At 48.3% G+C, this 15,413-nt stretch overlaps 1 protein-coding gene across 1 annotated transcript; it reads left to right on the plus strand.

Annotated features, from left to right (window-relative positions):
• Positions 1–1,241: 1,241 nt before the first annotated feature.
• LOC125323013 (L-threonine 3-dehydrogenase, mitochondrial-like) lies at positions 1,242–13,064 on the plus strand. Its single transcript, XM_048297533.1, has 10 exons — positions 1,242–1,326; positions 2,902–3,013; positions 5,231–5,432; positions 5,758–5,800; positions 6,919–6,989; positions 7,530–7,679; positions 8,001–8,173; positions 9,142–9,232; positions 9,673–9,942; positions 10,148–13,064. Exons 3-10 carry the CDS (start codon positions 5,249–5,251, stop codon positions 10,285–10,287), a joined length of 1,122 nt encoding a protein of 373 aa, XP_048153490.1. The 5' UTR covers positions 1,242–1,326; positions 2,902–3,013; positions 5,231–5,248; the 3' UTR covers positions 10,288–13,064.
• Positions 13,065–15,413: the final 2,349 nt, after the last annotated feature.

Below are 15,413 nucleotides of genomic sequence, written 5' to 3' on the forward strand. Positions count from 1 at the left end.
AGAGGGACTTGGGACTAGAGCATGGAGTGGCAGGAAGAGGGCGAATAGCTTCCCACTGCCAGACGGCAGGGTTAGATGAAATATCAGGAAGGAATTCTTGGCTCTGAGGGTGGGGAGGCCCTGGCACAGGTTGCCCAGAGGAAGCTGTAGCTGCCCCATCCCTGGCAGTGTCCAAAGGTTGGACGGGGCTTGGAGCAACCTGGGCTAGTGGAAGGCGTCCCTGCCCATGGCAGGGGGTGGGATGGGATGAGCTTGAAGGTCCCTTCCAACGCTCCAAGTCGCGCTGTCCCCCGTGCCGGGCACCGCCCGCCCTCAGTGCCTCAGGGGCCGCCGCGCCCCGCCCGGGACCGCCGCCCCTCACGGCGCGTGACATCACGCCCGTGTGACGTCACCGCCCAATCCCCTACCCGGCCGTCGCTGACGTCAGGCCCCAGGGACGGGACGGGGCGGCGGCGGCGGCGGGAGCGCGGCGGGAGCGGGGTGAGCGCGGGGCCGGGGGCGCGGGGGCTGCGGGGCCCTGGGGCTTTGGAGGGCTGGGTTGGGTTGGGTTGGGGGGATTTGGGATCGCGGGGCCGCCTCGTTCCCGGCGCGACCGTATGAATGAGGCGGGGGAGGGGCGGCTTCCGCCAGCACTGCGCGGTCCCCTCGTTTGGGGACGCTTGGCGGAAGCGCCGGGACCGGGGCGGCGGTTCGGTGCTCGTGGCGCTGCTGTGCCTCACTGCAGACTCGCTGCGGGCGGGCGGGTTTTGTTCGTGCGCATCACCCGCACCGACCGCTGGGCTTCATCAGCGGAGGCTGTGCCGGGTGTAGAGCCAGGGAATCAGGGAATGGTTTGGATTGGAACGGACCTCAAAGATCATCCAGCTCCATCCTTTGCCATGGGCAGGGACATCTCCCATTAGACCAGGTTGCTCCAAACCCTGTCCAGCCTGGCCTTGGACGCTTCCAGGGATCCAGGGGCAGCCACAGCTTCTCTGGGCAACCTGTGCTACGTCCTCACGTCCCTCACAGGGAAGAACTTCCTCTTAAATATTTCGTCTAAACCTACTTTCTTTCAGCTTAAAACCATTCCCCCTTGTCATGTCGCTCCATGCCTTGTCCTAAGTCCCTCTCCAGCTCTCCTGGAGCCCTTTTAGGCACTGGAGGAGGCTCTGAGGTCTCCCTGGAGCCTTCTCTTCTCCAGATGAACACCCCCAGCTCTCCCAGCGTGGCTCCAGAGCAGAGGGGCTCCAGTCCTCAGAGCATCTCCGTGGCCTCCTCTGGATTTGCTCCAGCAGCTCCACGTCCTTCTGCTGTTGGATCCCACATCTGGAGACAGCTCTGCAGGTGGGGTCTCACCTGAGTGGGGCAGAATCCCCCCCCTCCCCTGCTGCCTGCTCTGCCCAGGATACATTTGTCTTTCTGGATCAGTCTTCCTTACCCGCTCCGGGAGCGTCATGCCGTTCAGCAGCTGCATAATCTTTTTTTTTTTATTTTTGGCGGCTGAGGTCAGGTTCACCAGCGGGTCCCTCATGGCTCGGGCTGACGTCTCCCCTTGGCGGGCTCCGCGAGGGGCTCCGTGTCATCCCTGGCCGTGCGTCACCCCTGGGACAGGAGCCATGCATGTGTGTCAAGGTTATTTCAGCCAAGCTTGGCCAACAGCTGCTTGTCAGAGAGAATAGCTCCAGCCTGGACACCCTGGCACATCCCATCTGCCAGGGGACACCAGCAGGGACGCAGCGTCCCAGCTTGGGGAGCTCTCAGAGGAGTTGCCAGCAGGGAATGTGCAATGGATTTGGGCTGTCCAGCTATCCAGGCAGTAGTCATTGGGGTTGAGCTGAGAGTATCCCTTCGTTGTTGCAGCTTGAGTGCTCCCAAATGCAGGGATCTGATGGAGTTTCCACATGGCAGCACTTGGGCACCAGAGAGGGTTTCCCATGGCCAGAGTGACTTGTGCTTCATCTTCTGGATGCCCAAGGAAGGTGCTGTCTTTCTCCTCAAGCTCTTGATACAATTGGGAGCATTAGAGGAGGTTCCCAATGCATAAGCAAATCTCCAGGTCTGAAGCAGAAGCTGTGGGGTTTGGAGCCAAATGGGAGTTGAGAACTTGGAACTCAGTGCGTTGGTGTGGACCCGAGGATGTGGTTGGGAATCTGCAAGATCCTGTGCCTTGCAGAGTCCCTTAATTTTCTCTGAAAGAAGAAAGTTCTGGATTCTTTGGTTTAGCTCCATGGAGGGGCATCCCGTGGCATCCCAGCAGCTGTGCAGCCCCCAGAAATCCTGTGGGAACTCTGGGATTTGCTTTGTTCTCTCTCTCCTCCCTCTCTCCCATTTTCTTTGAAGCTTGCAGTGGGACTTTCCAGACCAAGCCCATGACTTTCTTATCTTTCTTATCACCTTGACATTCTATTAATAACTAATTTACAAGAACTGCTGGTTTCCATCAACATTTTTGACTTTTATGTGAGCAACAGGTGTTGCTGCGTATGTAACACCTTGGAAACCTCGCAGAGGATCAGCAGCTGGCAGTTCACTCACTAAATGTCATTTTATTAATGTTTCTTTTTTTTTTTCTTTATTCCCTCTTTTCCCTCTCCCTGTGCTTTAATCTTCTTACAAACCCCCAAAATTTCCTGCTATCCCAGGCAGATTATTGCTGTGCATTGGAACACGTGTTTGCTTTCTACTAATCCTTTGCACCGCCACTAATTAGTTTAAACTCTGTCCTTTAGCCATGACCCGAAGCTGGCTGGTTCTGGGACTTGGAGGAGCTGCTTGTGCACCTTCAGAGCCCTTTCCCTGCCTATCCCAAATTTCCAGGCATTTCAAAATCAAGCAGGAGGGAGCAGTGATATCCCTGGCTGCTGCTGCTCTCACACGCACGGGGTTTGTTTTTTTTTTTTCCTTTTTTTTTTCCCTAAGGTGTGGGACAACGCCTACTTTTTGCCAGGTTTTGATTGGCTTTCCAAAGAGGCAGTGTCCTATAAATTGCCTTCTCCGCTCTGCTTCTGCCTTATCACCAGCTGAGGGACAGGTGAGTACAGGAGAGGGAAAATCCCAGCAGCAATTCCATTGCCTAATCCTTGAAATTAACATTGGTTATTGATTGAAATTTGTGGGGTGGGGGAAATAACTTCCTCATTTTGCTGACACTTACTAATATCAGTTTGAGTTGAGAAATAAAATCAGGGACTGAGAAACTATTCAGAAGGGGATATGGGAGAGGGGTTTGAAAATATATCATGGAATTATGGAATGGTTTGGGTTGGAAGGGACCTTAAAGCTCATCCTGTTTCATGGGCAAGGACATCTTCCACTATAAATTATATCTATATATTATATAGATAATTTTTTTCTCCTCAATTCCCAACAGAACAGAAGTATTCCTCTTTGGAATAGTAAAAAGGGAAGCCTAAAAAAAAAATCTTAGTTACTTTACACCAGATAAATTAATTTTTTTTGTGTGTTCAGAGCTGTTAATAACTCCTGGAAGTTATTTAAGATGGGAAGCTTGGATCTGTTGGGAAACTTGGATCTACCAGAGTGGGCTTCTCTCTCTGAGTTGCTTTTAGAAGTTAATTGCTGTGTTGAGGCTGACTTCAGCTATTTGGGGAAGTGTTTTTAAGGCATAATATTGATTTCTTTATATATCTGTGCATTTATGGCAACTTTAGTAGCCAGTCATGCCTGGCTTTTTCCCCCTTTGTATTTGAAATAGAAATAAATGTCATCAGTGGAGGGTTTTGCAGCAGTTCTGCTGCCCGGCTGTTTCAGTGCCTGCTATAAAATGCATTTACTGTTCTGAGTCAGACCTGTGAGTAAATTCTCAGCTTAAGCCTTTGTGGTTTCACTCCAGGTGCATTTCAAAATACCAGTCCAGTCATTGGAAAACCAAATTGAGTCACAGCCAACTTTTGTTTGTGGTTTGCAGAGCTCAAAATGCCTTTTCAGGTACTTGGAGTGGAAAATTTTTGTCACACAGACCAGTGAGCCTCTCTCGATGCAGGAACATTTTATTTTTCCTTGCTGAAATAGGAAGGGATTACCATGAGAGCTGGGTGCCTGGGTCTGTGTCCAGATGGAATTTGAATATTTCCAGGGATAGAGACTCCCGTCACCTCTCTAGGAATCTGAGACTGAGTCTTTTTGACCAGTTTAAATGTAATTTTTTAATAATGCACTTTTTATGGGGCTGTCTTATTAGACAATAAGTAGTTTAGCAAATCTGTATTTAAGTAGAAAAACTCCCTCAAGTACCAGAAAATTCTCAGCCAGGTGAGCTGAGAGGTGAAAGGAAGACCCACATTGATCACTTGTTTGCTTTTCTCTGTAACCGGAATTCATCTGCAGCAATTTCTTGTGCTGAGTTTCCTTCTGCCTGACTCTCCTTTTTAGAATATATGCCCCAGGAAAGGATTTGACAGGGTAATCTCATCAGGCAAGTTTGAAATATGCTTTCAGCTGGGAATTTACGTATTCTACGTCCTTGGGAAAGAGTTAAAAGTTGCTCAGAGGGAATAACAAAAAAATAAATGATTCAGTCTTGAGAATTATAATTGAGAGAAGTGAATTTGCACCACGGAAATGACCAGTTGTGGCTGCAGCTGTGATTTATTTGGGGTACTTTGCATTTCCTTCCCTGGTATGAAAAATTTGGAGACAAAGAATCCAAACTTGAATGCAGCACAGAGTAACTTATAGTTTTGTGAAATAATTAGGACATTTTCCTGAGGCCTGGCTAAACCCTGCCACTCCTCTGTTTGCTTTCTGTCCATCCTGAGTGTTCAGTTGGAGTAAATCTCCCTTTTCTCCGGGAGATTTCCTGCTGCCCCTGTTGGCTCAGCTGCTCTTGCTGATGCAATCCTGAGGAGTTTTGCTTATTCACATCAGCCTGCAAAACTTTCACTCCAAACGTGGCATCACAGCAGCTTTGTTTTATTCTGTATTTATGCTTAGAATCACAGTTTTGAGGGATTTTTTTAAAAGAGGTTTCAACTCGAGCTTTACAGTTTTCTCCGTGTCCATTTTCCTGGGCTGTGGATATTTTCCTGAGCTCACTCCAGGGAATACATTACCTCTGCTCATGTTACATCCCAGGCTGCTTGCAGCCCTTGCTTGGCACAATCCCCCAGCCCTCGGATGGCATCAAATTCCTCTGGATTCCTGCAAAGTTTCGTGGGGGAGCATTTAAAAACCCATTTAACGGGGTTGAATCGCTCGTGACTCATCTTTTCTGTCTCTCTCCTTGAAGCACATCTGAAGGGGGAAGATGCCAATCGTCAGGAACCTGAGCAGAGCTGCCAGCCAGCTGCTGCAGAGCTCTGGCTGTGGCTGTGGCGTTTCTCTCGTGTCCGTCCGGGCCATCGGGGTGTCCCCACGCCAGGTGGCCTCCGACGCCAGCTTCCACTCGGTGACGTTCTCCGAGTCGGATCATCCCCGGGTGCTCATCACAGGTCAGCATTCCTGTCCCAGCTGGGTTCCTGCTTCTCAGCTGAGCCCCCCACTGCTCTCCTCCCTCCCCAAAGAGCACAATTCTGGCAGCAGAACGGCCCAAAATATCCTGGAATTGGGATGATCTTTCCCATCGGGCAGTGAGATCAGGGTCCTATGTGAACTTTCCTGTTTTCATTCCAGAGCTCTTCTAAAACCAGTTGCTTGAGAAAAAAATGTAAAAGCTTCCTGGCTCGCTGAGAAAATTATACTAATTCCTGTTGTGGTACAGATAATAATGAAATTCTGCATTGTGACCCCCCTTTTCCTCTGATTTTTGTCTCTTAGGTGGTCTTGGTCAGCTTGGGGTGGGACTTGCAAAGCTGCTGAGGTAGGTCACCATTCCCTGGCTTGCTGTGAGTGAGGAATTCCAGCTTTAGCCATCACTGATGGGAGCAATAGTTGTCTGGAAAGTTGTTTATAAAAGAAATCCTATTTTTCAAATGCTGTTTTTGCCTCTTGTCTTTGTAAATTACTTTAATGGTTGGACTTGATGATCTTAAAGGTCTTTTCTATGATTCTTAATGATTCTATAATTAAATTTTCACCATCATTTTATTTGTCCCTCCTGTGCTTGCTGTGGGTTCCTGACGTCCTTCCTGCGTGTCCACTGGTCACGATTCCCAAAATAGCAGGATTTTGTCTAAGGGACTGTGTGCTGAGTTGTTTGCTTCCAGTTAAATGGGAGTATTCAGAGTCTGAACCCTCAGAGTTTTCCTTCTTTTTCCTTCTCCTCTTCCCCCTCCTCAAGCACAGTTGCCTCCTTTTTTTATGATATCTTCTCAAGAAGTGTGAAATGCTCCATGAGCTCTCCCTGATCCGTGTCCTTGTCCATATCCAGCTCAGCTCCAGGGTATCATTTGCTCCCAGTCTTTGCTGGAGGGGGTTTGGACCAAGACCAAAAGTGAGCAGACTCACTGCACTCAACACTGTTGCAGTTTGAATATTTTCTACCATCTCTATGATATATTTTTAAATTATTCAAATGATGGGAGGCCAGACTGTGCTCCAGTGCCCCCAGACTTTCTCTCCCCAACAGCCTTGTGTTGATTAGCACAAGGTCACAATTTCTCTCTTTTATTTTGCTTTGTTGATATAAAAGTAGCTGCAGTTACAACGAGCCCAGTGGCTTTTTGTTGTCTGCAGGGGAGTAAATTATCCCTGGGTAGAATTTTCAGTAAGCCAGGGGTAGGAAAGTCTCTTTTCCTAACATGTTTTCACTTTGCGAAAAATTTCTCCATCCTTATGCAGACCTTGACTGCTACTAGAAGTATTTTATGCTTTGGCATTTAAAGGATTGTTGGGGTTTTTTTTTTGTTTAGTGCAATAACTGATTTTATTGTGGAAATTATTGTTCCTCCGCTATCGCTCCTGCAAAACAAAATAGCAACTGATGGATTATCTCAAAAAGCTGTGGACTCACTGTTCCATGTGGGTATTTTTACACAGGAAACGCTTTGGAAAGAACAACGTGATCTTGTCTGACATTAGAAAGCCTGCAGATAATGTTTTTTACAGTGGTAAGTGACTGGGGAAGCACACGGGAAAAAAAAAGTCTTGGCTTTACCTCTGATGTTCCTAAACTAATTATCAAAGTGATAAGTGGATTACACTGACAAGCTGCTGTTCAAACCTTCTGCATAATGCCTCCCTGCTGTGAAATCTTGCCAAGATGTTGGTTTCTTCTATTATTCCCTTTTCCTAAAGATTTCTCTTTGCATTTTTTCACTGCTGCTTCGCCACTTTGCTGACCTGAGTAGCTACTTGAGGCACGTTGTGCTCCTGCTGTCAAAAGAGGTGCTTTTATTCTTTTGGAGGGAGGAAGCTGAAAAAGAAACTTGTGCTTTGTTTTTACCTGCTCAGGGAATTTTAATATGAGATGGATATGGAGTAGGATTTAAGATTCTTTGATTTTCACTGGAAACTTGCTAAAATTTTTCCTCACCGTTGCTGTTTAGTGATGTGTTTAGGTGGTAGAAACAGCAGCCTGAGCTTCATGCAGAACCTTTCCTTCCATCCATTCCTGACAGCCAATTTCCCAGTGCTTCCTTCTCCTCCAGGTCCTTTTATCTTTGCGGATATCTTGGACTACAAGAACCTGCAGGAGATCGTGGTGAACAACCGGATCACGTGGCTGTTCCACTACAGCGCCCTGCTCAGCGCCGTGGGAGAGGCCAACGTGCCCTTGGCCAGAGCTGTCAATATCACTGGTATGTGCTGGGTTTTGAGAGCTTAAAGATGTGTGAGGGGAGGTTTGAGTTGGATACCAGGGAAAGGTTCTTCCCCCAGAGGGTGCTGGGGCACTGGAGCAGCTCCTCAGAGAATGGGCACTGCCCCAAGGCTGCCAGAGCTCCAGGAGCGTTTGGACACCGCTCTCAGGGATGCACAGGGTGGGATTGTTGGGGTGTCTGTGCTGGGCCAGGAGCTGGACTGGATGATCCTGATTGGTCCCTTCCAGCTCAGGGTACTTTATAATTCCCACAATGGCTTGAGAAATATTCTGGTAAATCCTGTTGGGTTTTTTTTCCCAGGTTTACACAATGTTCTGGATATTGCAGCTGAGCATAATTTGAGGCTCTTTGTTCCAAGCACTATTGGAGCCTTTGGACCCACCTCTCCTCGAGATCCAACTCCTGATCTCTGCATTCAGAGACCAAGGACAATCTATGGAGTCTCCAAGGTCCACGCTGAGCTCATGGGAGAAGTGAGAATTTTTTATTTTATTCATGTCCTGAAAGTTCTGGGAGAATTTCACTGGTACAGGTTGCCCAGAGAAGCTGTGGCTGTTCCTTCCCTGGAAGTGTCCAAGGCCAGGTTGGACAGGGTTTGGAGCAACCTGGGATAGCGGAAGGTGTCCCTGCCCTTGGCAGGGGTTGGAATGTTCTTTAAGGTCTCTTCCAACCCAAACCATTCCATGATTCCGTAATTGGAAGTTAATCGCTTTTGTAAGATTCCTCCAGTGGATCATTCTTTTCCCCATTTTTCCTTCCTTCAGACTTTAGTACTCAGCAGTATTCTGAGGCAGCTCTGAAGGTCAAATATCTTTTGAGTTTTGTTGGGAAAAGCACAAAGCATGGGAAGGTGGCAAACAGCTGCCTCCAGTGTCATTTCTTTCCCTGTTTTTTATGGCTTTGGCCTCTCTGCCTTGCCTGCCAACGTGAATGGCACTGCAGAAAGGACAGTGCACAACGCCTTGTGACAGCAGGTACACAGTGATGACTCTTGCTCTTCCTCTCCAAAAAAAGACTTTAAAGCCAAAGCCAGGTGAGCCTGCACATGCTCAACTTCTCTTGTGGCTTTCTAGTTATTTATAAACAACATTTTTAAAGCTGATAGTTTTATACGGTTTCCTCACGTGGGTCTGAGGACTGTATTACCCTAGCAAGTCTCACAAACTTGGGAATGTGCAGTTTCTGAGCAGCAGTTAGAGCTGCTTGAGTAACCAATCCATGGCAAACATCCATATTTGCTGATGTGGGTGTGAGCTAGAAAAGGGCAAGCAGGGACATCAGCTGCCAGGCAGGGAATGGGGATTGCTCAGTGATTCCTTTCCTTTCATCCCTGTCCTGGGACAGCTGAAGGGTCATCCTGTGGCAGATTTTTCCTGTGAAATCAGTGTGTGTGTGACCAACTCTTGGTGTGTAACTCTGTGTTTCTCCCCTCCCTCCCCAGTACTACCACTACCGCTATGGCCTGGACTTCCGCTGCCTCAGGTATCCCGGGATTATCTCTGCTGACTCCCAGCCTGGGGGGGGAACAACTGGTGAGTGACTGGTGTGTGACAGGAGGGCTGGGGAGGACTTTTCATGAGGATGTGGAGTGCCAGGACAAGGGGGAATGGCTTCCCACTGCCAGAGGGCAGGGTTAGATGGGATATTGGGAAGGAATTGTTCCCTGTGAGGGTGGGGAGGCCCTGGCACAGGTTTCCCAGAGAAGCTGTGGCTGCTCCTGGATCCCTGGCAGTGTCCGAGGCCAGGCTGAGGGGCTTGGACCAAGCTGGGATGGCGGGTGGCATCCCTTCCCATGGCAGGGAATTGAAACTGGATGGTCTTTAAGCTCCCTTCCAACCCAAACCCCTCTGTGATTTTATGATGAATATCACCACATTGTCGACTTCAGGAGACTTTGGAGTTGGTCTGAGGTTTGTTGACTGTCATGAAGGGCACAACACACATCATACACATCCATTATTCTCTCCCCCAGATTATGCTGTCAAGATTTTCCACGATGCCATAAAGACTGGCAAGTTCAAGTGTTACCTGAGGCCGGACACCCGGCTGCCCATGATGTACATCGACGACTGCCTGAAGGCCACGCTGGAGGTCATGGAGGCCCCTGCAGAATCCCTGACCATGAGGACCTACAACATCAGTGCCATGAGCTTCACTCCTGAGGAACTGGCCCAGGAGGTGCAGAAATACATCCCTGAGCTCCAGATGACCTACAACGTGGATCAAGTCAGGCAGGCCATAGGTTAGTATCTTCCCTGGCAGCAGGTAAGAAAAAACATCATCAAGGGCAAAATAAAGTCTCTTTTCCTTTTAGGCACTTACAAATTGCTCCTGTGCAGTTCAAGCCCTATGGTTCAGCTTTAGTAGTGATGAAACATATCAAAGTTCAGAGGGATTTTTCCTAAACCTCACCTTTCTTGGTTCTTTTTCTTTTTTTTTCCCTGCAGCTGACACCTGGCCCATGAACTTTGACGACAGCAACGCCCGCAGGGATTGGGGTTGGAAACATGATTATGACCTCCCCGAGCTGGTGACCACGATGTTTAGCTACCTTGGCTCTGACTCCAGGATTGCCCAAGCTAACTGAAATGCTTTCAGATGTTTCCAGATTTCCACAGAGGACCAGGAAGAAATGGCTGAATTTTAGTTTCTAATTTTCTGAGTCTTAGAGCATGTCAGTTACTAATTTTCGTAAGTAGCAACAGAGTTGGGCAGAAACGTCCTGTAGCTGGAATGTCCTTTAGATAAACAGCATCACTGGGTGCTGTCCCCAAACACAGCATTGCTGACAAACACAGAATTCTCGAACTTTCACACTTAGGAAAAAAAAACCACACAAAAAAAGAAAGGACTTACTCCTGGCTGATGGCTCTCCAATCATTCCTGCTTCTTCCTTGGCAAACAATGTGAGATGGCATTATCCAACCTGGCATTTCAGGCGTATCCCAAAAAGTTAGCAGTAGGTTTTGCATTTTCCTGGTGGAGGATGTCAGGTTGTAGGAAGATAAGATCCTTTCTACTCTTGGCTTACAAAAGAGGCATCAGAAGAGCTGTTTCATGTTTCCAAATTGCAGGGAGTCGTTGCAATTCCAGTTTGAAATCAAACTTTGGTCGATAGCTCCTATTTATATCTCTCTTAGTGCTGTCTCAGCATACACTTTTCTATACATAGGGCATACAGAGTAGCATTCTTATGATGCTGCTTATAAATGTGAAGTGGAATAGGACTTGAATTCTCATGATGCTTTAAAAAACAGCAGGGTTTACAAGCAAAGCTTTGTCCTGTTCTCTGCAAGTGCTGCTGCCTTCAATGCAACCTCGGAGGGAGAGCTGAAATCCGAAGAGCTGTTCCATGGATGTGAGTCTGGGTGGGATTTCAGGGGGGCCAAGCCCACCTGGGGTTTTTAGCAGTACTTTTGTTTCTCCCAGCTGTTCGGTGTCCCTGCACGGTGACAGATTGCCTGGAACAAGTTTTAAAGGTGGGCTGAGGATGGAGCCTTACGGTAGAGTCAGGTCAGCCTTGGAAATCTTTCCTGTTCACCCCATTTTGCCACGTGCACTGTGTTTGTAGATGCTGTTTGTGTATAACTCATACCCTTTTATTCTTCAGAGAGGGATCCAGAAGCTGAAACCATCTTCTAGCTACAGCTAAGGGCTGTTCTGCTTGTTGAGTTTCATGCACAGGAGATTCTGGGATGAACAAGGGAGTTTTAGTAGATGCGTGAGAGGAAGAGATGTCAGTTCAAAAGCTACTTAGGAGACTTCAGGAAATGACAAAGTGGAGAGACAGGAAAGTCACTGTAGGTAAAATACCAGTTTCCATGGATGTGAGCCTGAGCTGTCAGCTACTCTAGCTGAGAAACAGCCTCTGGGAGCTTTGGATTTTACTTTTTTTTTCAAAGAAAAAATATCTTTCATTTTCAAAATGACTGGAAATTCCCTACAGGAAGCTCCCCTTTTGTTTTTTTTTTTTTGTCTTGTATACTCCAGTAGTGTGTGTAGGTAAACACATTCAAGTATTTTTGTTGGTTTTTTTTTTTTTTTTTTTGCCTACAACTTGTTTGCTCTGTTTTCTGTGACAGTGCTTTGGTGGTTGTGAGTCTGTTGCGTTCTCTGTAACCCTGACATGATCAGATTTTCGTCTCTTTGTGCAGGAGTCCTCCTGCAGGGAATATGTTTCCTCACAAAAGTAACCTTCCAATGAAGATTCTGTGGTGAAACTCAGTTATTTGAAACATTTGTTACACTTGTATCTCTTGGTTTTGTATGTATTTTATCGTTTCATCTGTGGGCAAAGTAGGAATTTCCCAGGTATTTAAGCTCAAGGGTCGTGGCTGTTACTGAAACATTTTTATATTGTTTACATTGCTGAAAAGACAAGTTGTTAAACTTTGGCCACTGTTGTAACTCTCATGTAGCTCAAGTGTAATTTTTGGCCCAATGGGCCAGCGAAGTCAGCCCTCCCTTCACACCCTGCGAGGAGAGACTGGCTGGGCTTTGTCCTCTGCCCTGCCCAAAAGGATGGATCCAGACTGGATTATCTCCCAGGGACCTGGAGCCAGCAGATGAAGGGCTGGAAAGGAGCTGCAGTGTCTTTTCCACTCCTCAGTGCCTCTGTTCCACCCTCAGGAAGTGTAAAATAAAGAGTTGTTGATGGGTCTCACTCCCATTTCCTTCCATCACTCAAAGCCCTGGGGTCTGACCCCCTCTCCCTCATTCCCAGCTCCAGTTTAATTGGACTCAACAAGAGTTAGGAGCAGGAACGTTCTTTTTTCTGGAAAACACTGTCCTTGGTGGTGGAATTACACACAAGCCTTGGAACGGGTGTCACAGCAAAAGGTGAAATTCAAACCTGTGGCATTTTGAACACAATTTTGGTTTTCTTGCCATGATGTTGGCTGGCTTCATTTAGGAGCAGCCTTTTAAGCAACTTAATTATTTTTAAATCTGAAATAAACCATGTTCCAATAGAGAGTGGTCTGGAGGAAACTGGTGACAATCAGGGAATGTCATTAAATGTGTCTGCGAGGTCTCAGTCCTGTTTGAAATTCTCATTTTCAATCTGACCAATGATCTGTATATTTTTTTCCCCCCATGTCTTTCACATTAACTTCTCCTGTAATGATGTCATGATTTTTTTTCTGTATTAAATCAACTTGATGTGGTACAAAATATTTACCTTTTGCTTCCATTTTAAAGTTCGACTTCTGGGCAGAGACTTCCCTCACGACACTTGAGCACTGTGGCTGATAAATTACCTATTCAGGAAAAAAATATTAAAAAAAAAAAAGTTGTTAAGAATATTTTTTCAACTATTTTAAGTTGTGGATGATGCCTACTTTAATAAAATCCTATGCAGATGGATCTTGGGTTTGTCATCCTTGATTGGAGCAGTGCTGGGGGATCCTGGTCAGGGCTGGGGGTCCTGGTCAGCACTGATTGATCCAAGAGAGCTGGAGAGGGACTTTGGACAAAGGATGGAGGGACAGGACACAGGGAATGGCTTCAAACTGCCAGAGGGCAGGGATGGATGGGATACTGGGAAGCAATTCCTCCCTGTGAGGGTGGGGAGGCCTTGTTGGGTCCCTGTTTCTCTGTCTCAGCAGGTTCTGTCTCCAGCTGTTGCACAACCTGTGATGGGTCAGCAGGAGAAGCTTGGGTGAGAAGAGCACGCTCCTCCTAACTCCCCACAGCCCCATCCTGCCTCCTCAATCCATGGATAAACCCTGCAGGTGAAACGAGGCCTTTCCCTCCTCCCACACCTCGCCTTTCTAATGAGGGGAACCTCTGGTGGAGGGAACGTTCCTCTTGACCACGACTGAGTGGCCAACGTGGCCATCGTGCTGCGGGAGGTACTGCAGCACCGTGCTCTTCCCAGCTGCTTCCCTTTGAGCCTTGGTCTGGATCTTGTCGAGTCCTGTTTGACACAAGCCCAGCCTGGTTTTTAGAAGTGCCAGAGGTGATGGTGCTGCCTCCAGAGCTGCTGCAGCTGGAGCCAGGCTGGGAGAGCTGGGGTGTTCACCTGGAGAAGAGAAGGATTCAGACAGACTTCAGAGCCCCTTCCAGGGCCTAAAGGAGCTCCAGGAGAGCTGGAGAGGGACTTGGGACAAGGCATGGAGTGACAGGAAAAGGGGAAATGGCCTTAAACTGAAGGATGGTGGGTTTAGATGGGATATTAGGAAGAAATTCTGCCTGTGAGGGTGGTGAGGCCCTGGCACAGGTTTTCCAGAGAAGCTGTGGCTGCCCCATCCCTGGAAGTTTCCAAGGCCAGGCTGGATGGAGCTTGGAGCTGCTTTGTCCTCTTGGCTGCTTAAGACATCAGGCAGGTGCAGGAGGAGGAGGAAGCTCCTTCCCTCAGTGGAAAGGTGTGAGGGATGTGGGGGATTAACCCCTGTGGTTTTGGAAAACCCCTCCGGCCGCTCCTCGGGATAGAATCAAGCTCCTAACTGTCAGGAGCTCCTCATTCCTTCAGGGAAGAGAAGCTGAGCCCAGGGAGGTGAAGAGAGGAGAACACCCACGTTATCCAGAGGGAAATCCAGGCTCTGGATTTCTTGCAGCCTTCCTCCCCACACTCGGTGTTTCAGTCAGCTCGGTGGTTTCCTGCCCCCCTGCAGGTTGTGTCTATTTTAGGTGAACATCAGCGGGCGTTTGCCCTTCTCCTGGAGCCTCGGGCCAGACAAATGCCCTCCAGGCTATTTCTGGCTTCACACCATAACTGTACGTGATCCTAAATTTCCCGTGGGACTGAGTGCCTGTGGCACGCGGGGGCTGAGGGGCAGGGAGGGGGCAGCTCCTGGAACAAACCCAGGGATTTCAGGATGGCTGGGATGACACAGAGCTGGCACACACGGCTGTGGAGACGCAATTCAAAAGACATTTATGCCTCAGCAGCACCATTGTGGAAGCTAAATCTGGAGTGGGCATTGCTCAGCCAAGAGAGAAAGTTGCTTCTTGCCCCTGATTCTGCAACTGGGAGCAGTTTAGGATGTTTTCCTGCCTCTATAGTCCTTGCGCAGCCTTCTGGAGCTCCTGAGAAGGTGCAGCACACAGGTTAGCATTCACTTTTGGGGGCATTTAAAATTTTGACAAAAAATATGAGCGGTGTTGTGCCCTCTCCCCCCATCTCAGATGGATCCCCACAGTAGAAAAGACCTTGAGTGCTGGATAATATTTCTTCTGACCTCAAGCAAAGCTCTGATATTTCAGTTTGGAGAAAAGAAAGCTCCAGAGAGACCTCAGAGCCCCTACCAGAGACTAAAGGGGCTCCAGGAGAGCTGCAGAGGGACTTGGGACAAGGCATGGAGGGACAGGACACAGGGAATGGATTCTCACTGCCAGAGGGCAGGGATAGATGGGATATTGGGAAGAAATCCTTCCCTGTGAGGGTGGTGAGGCCCTGGCCCAGGGTGCCCAGAGAAGCTGTGGCTGCCCCTGGATCCCTGGAAGTGTCCAAGGCCAGGTTGGACACTATAAAACAGGAGGTGTCCCTGCCCATGGCAGAGGCTGGAATTGGATGCTCTCTAAGTTCCCTTCCAACCCAAACCACTCTGTGATTCTGTGAACTCTTCCACAGTTGAATGTGAAGTCGAATGGAAAACAGACTCTGCAGAGGTTATTTCTGAGCCCACATTTAAGTAACCTCAGGTTTTCCCATCCCAACTTTCCCAGAGGAGCAAATGAGACCCCTCATGTGTGTGAGCTCCCAGCCTGGAC

Source organism: Corvus hawaiiensis, chromosome 3, assembly GCF_020740725.1.
Source record: "Corvus hawaiiensis isolate bCorHaw1 chromosome 3, bCorHaw1.pri.cur, whole genome shotgun sequence".
Lineage (NCBI taxonomy): Eukaryota > Metazoa > Chordata > Aves > Passeriformes > Corvidae > Corvus > Corvus hawaiiensis.

What these genes read in the sequence shown, in the direction of transcription:
- LOC125323013 (XM_048297533.1), top strand. Translation starts at nt 5,249, where the DNA reads ATGCCAATCGTCAGGAACCTGAGCAGAGCTGCCAGCCAGCTGCTGCAG. An exon ending in ACGCTGAGCTCATGGGAGAA is followed by an intron (nt 8,174 to 9,141) that starts GTGAGAATTTTT and finishes CTCCCTCCCCAG; the next exon opens with TACTACCACTACCGCTATGG. An exon ending in TCAAGTCAGGCAGGCCATAG is followed by an intron (nt 9,943 to 10,147) that starts GTTAGTATCTTC and finishes TTTTCCCTGCAG; the next exon opens with CTGACACCTGGCCCATGAAC.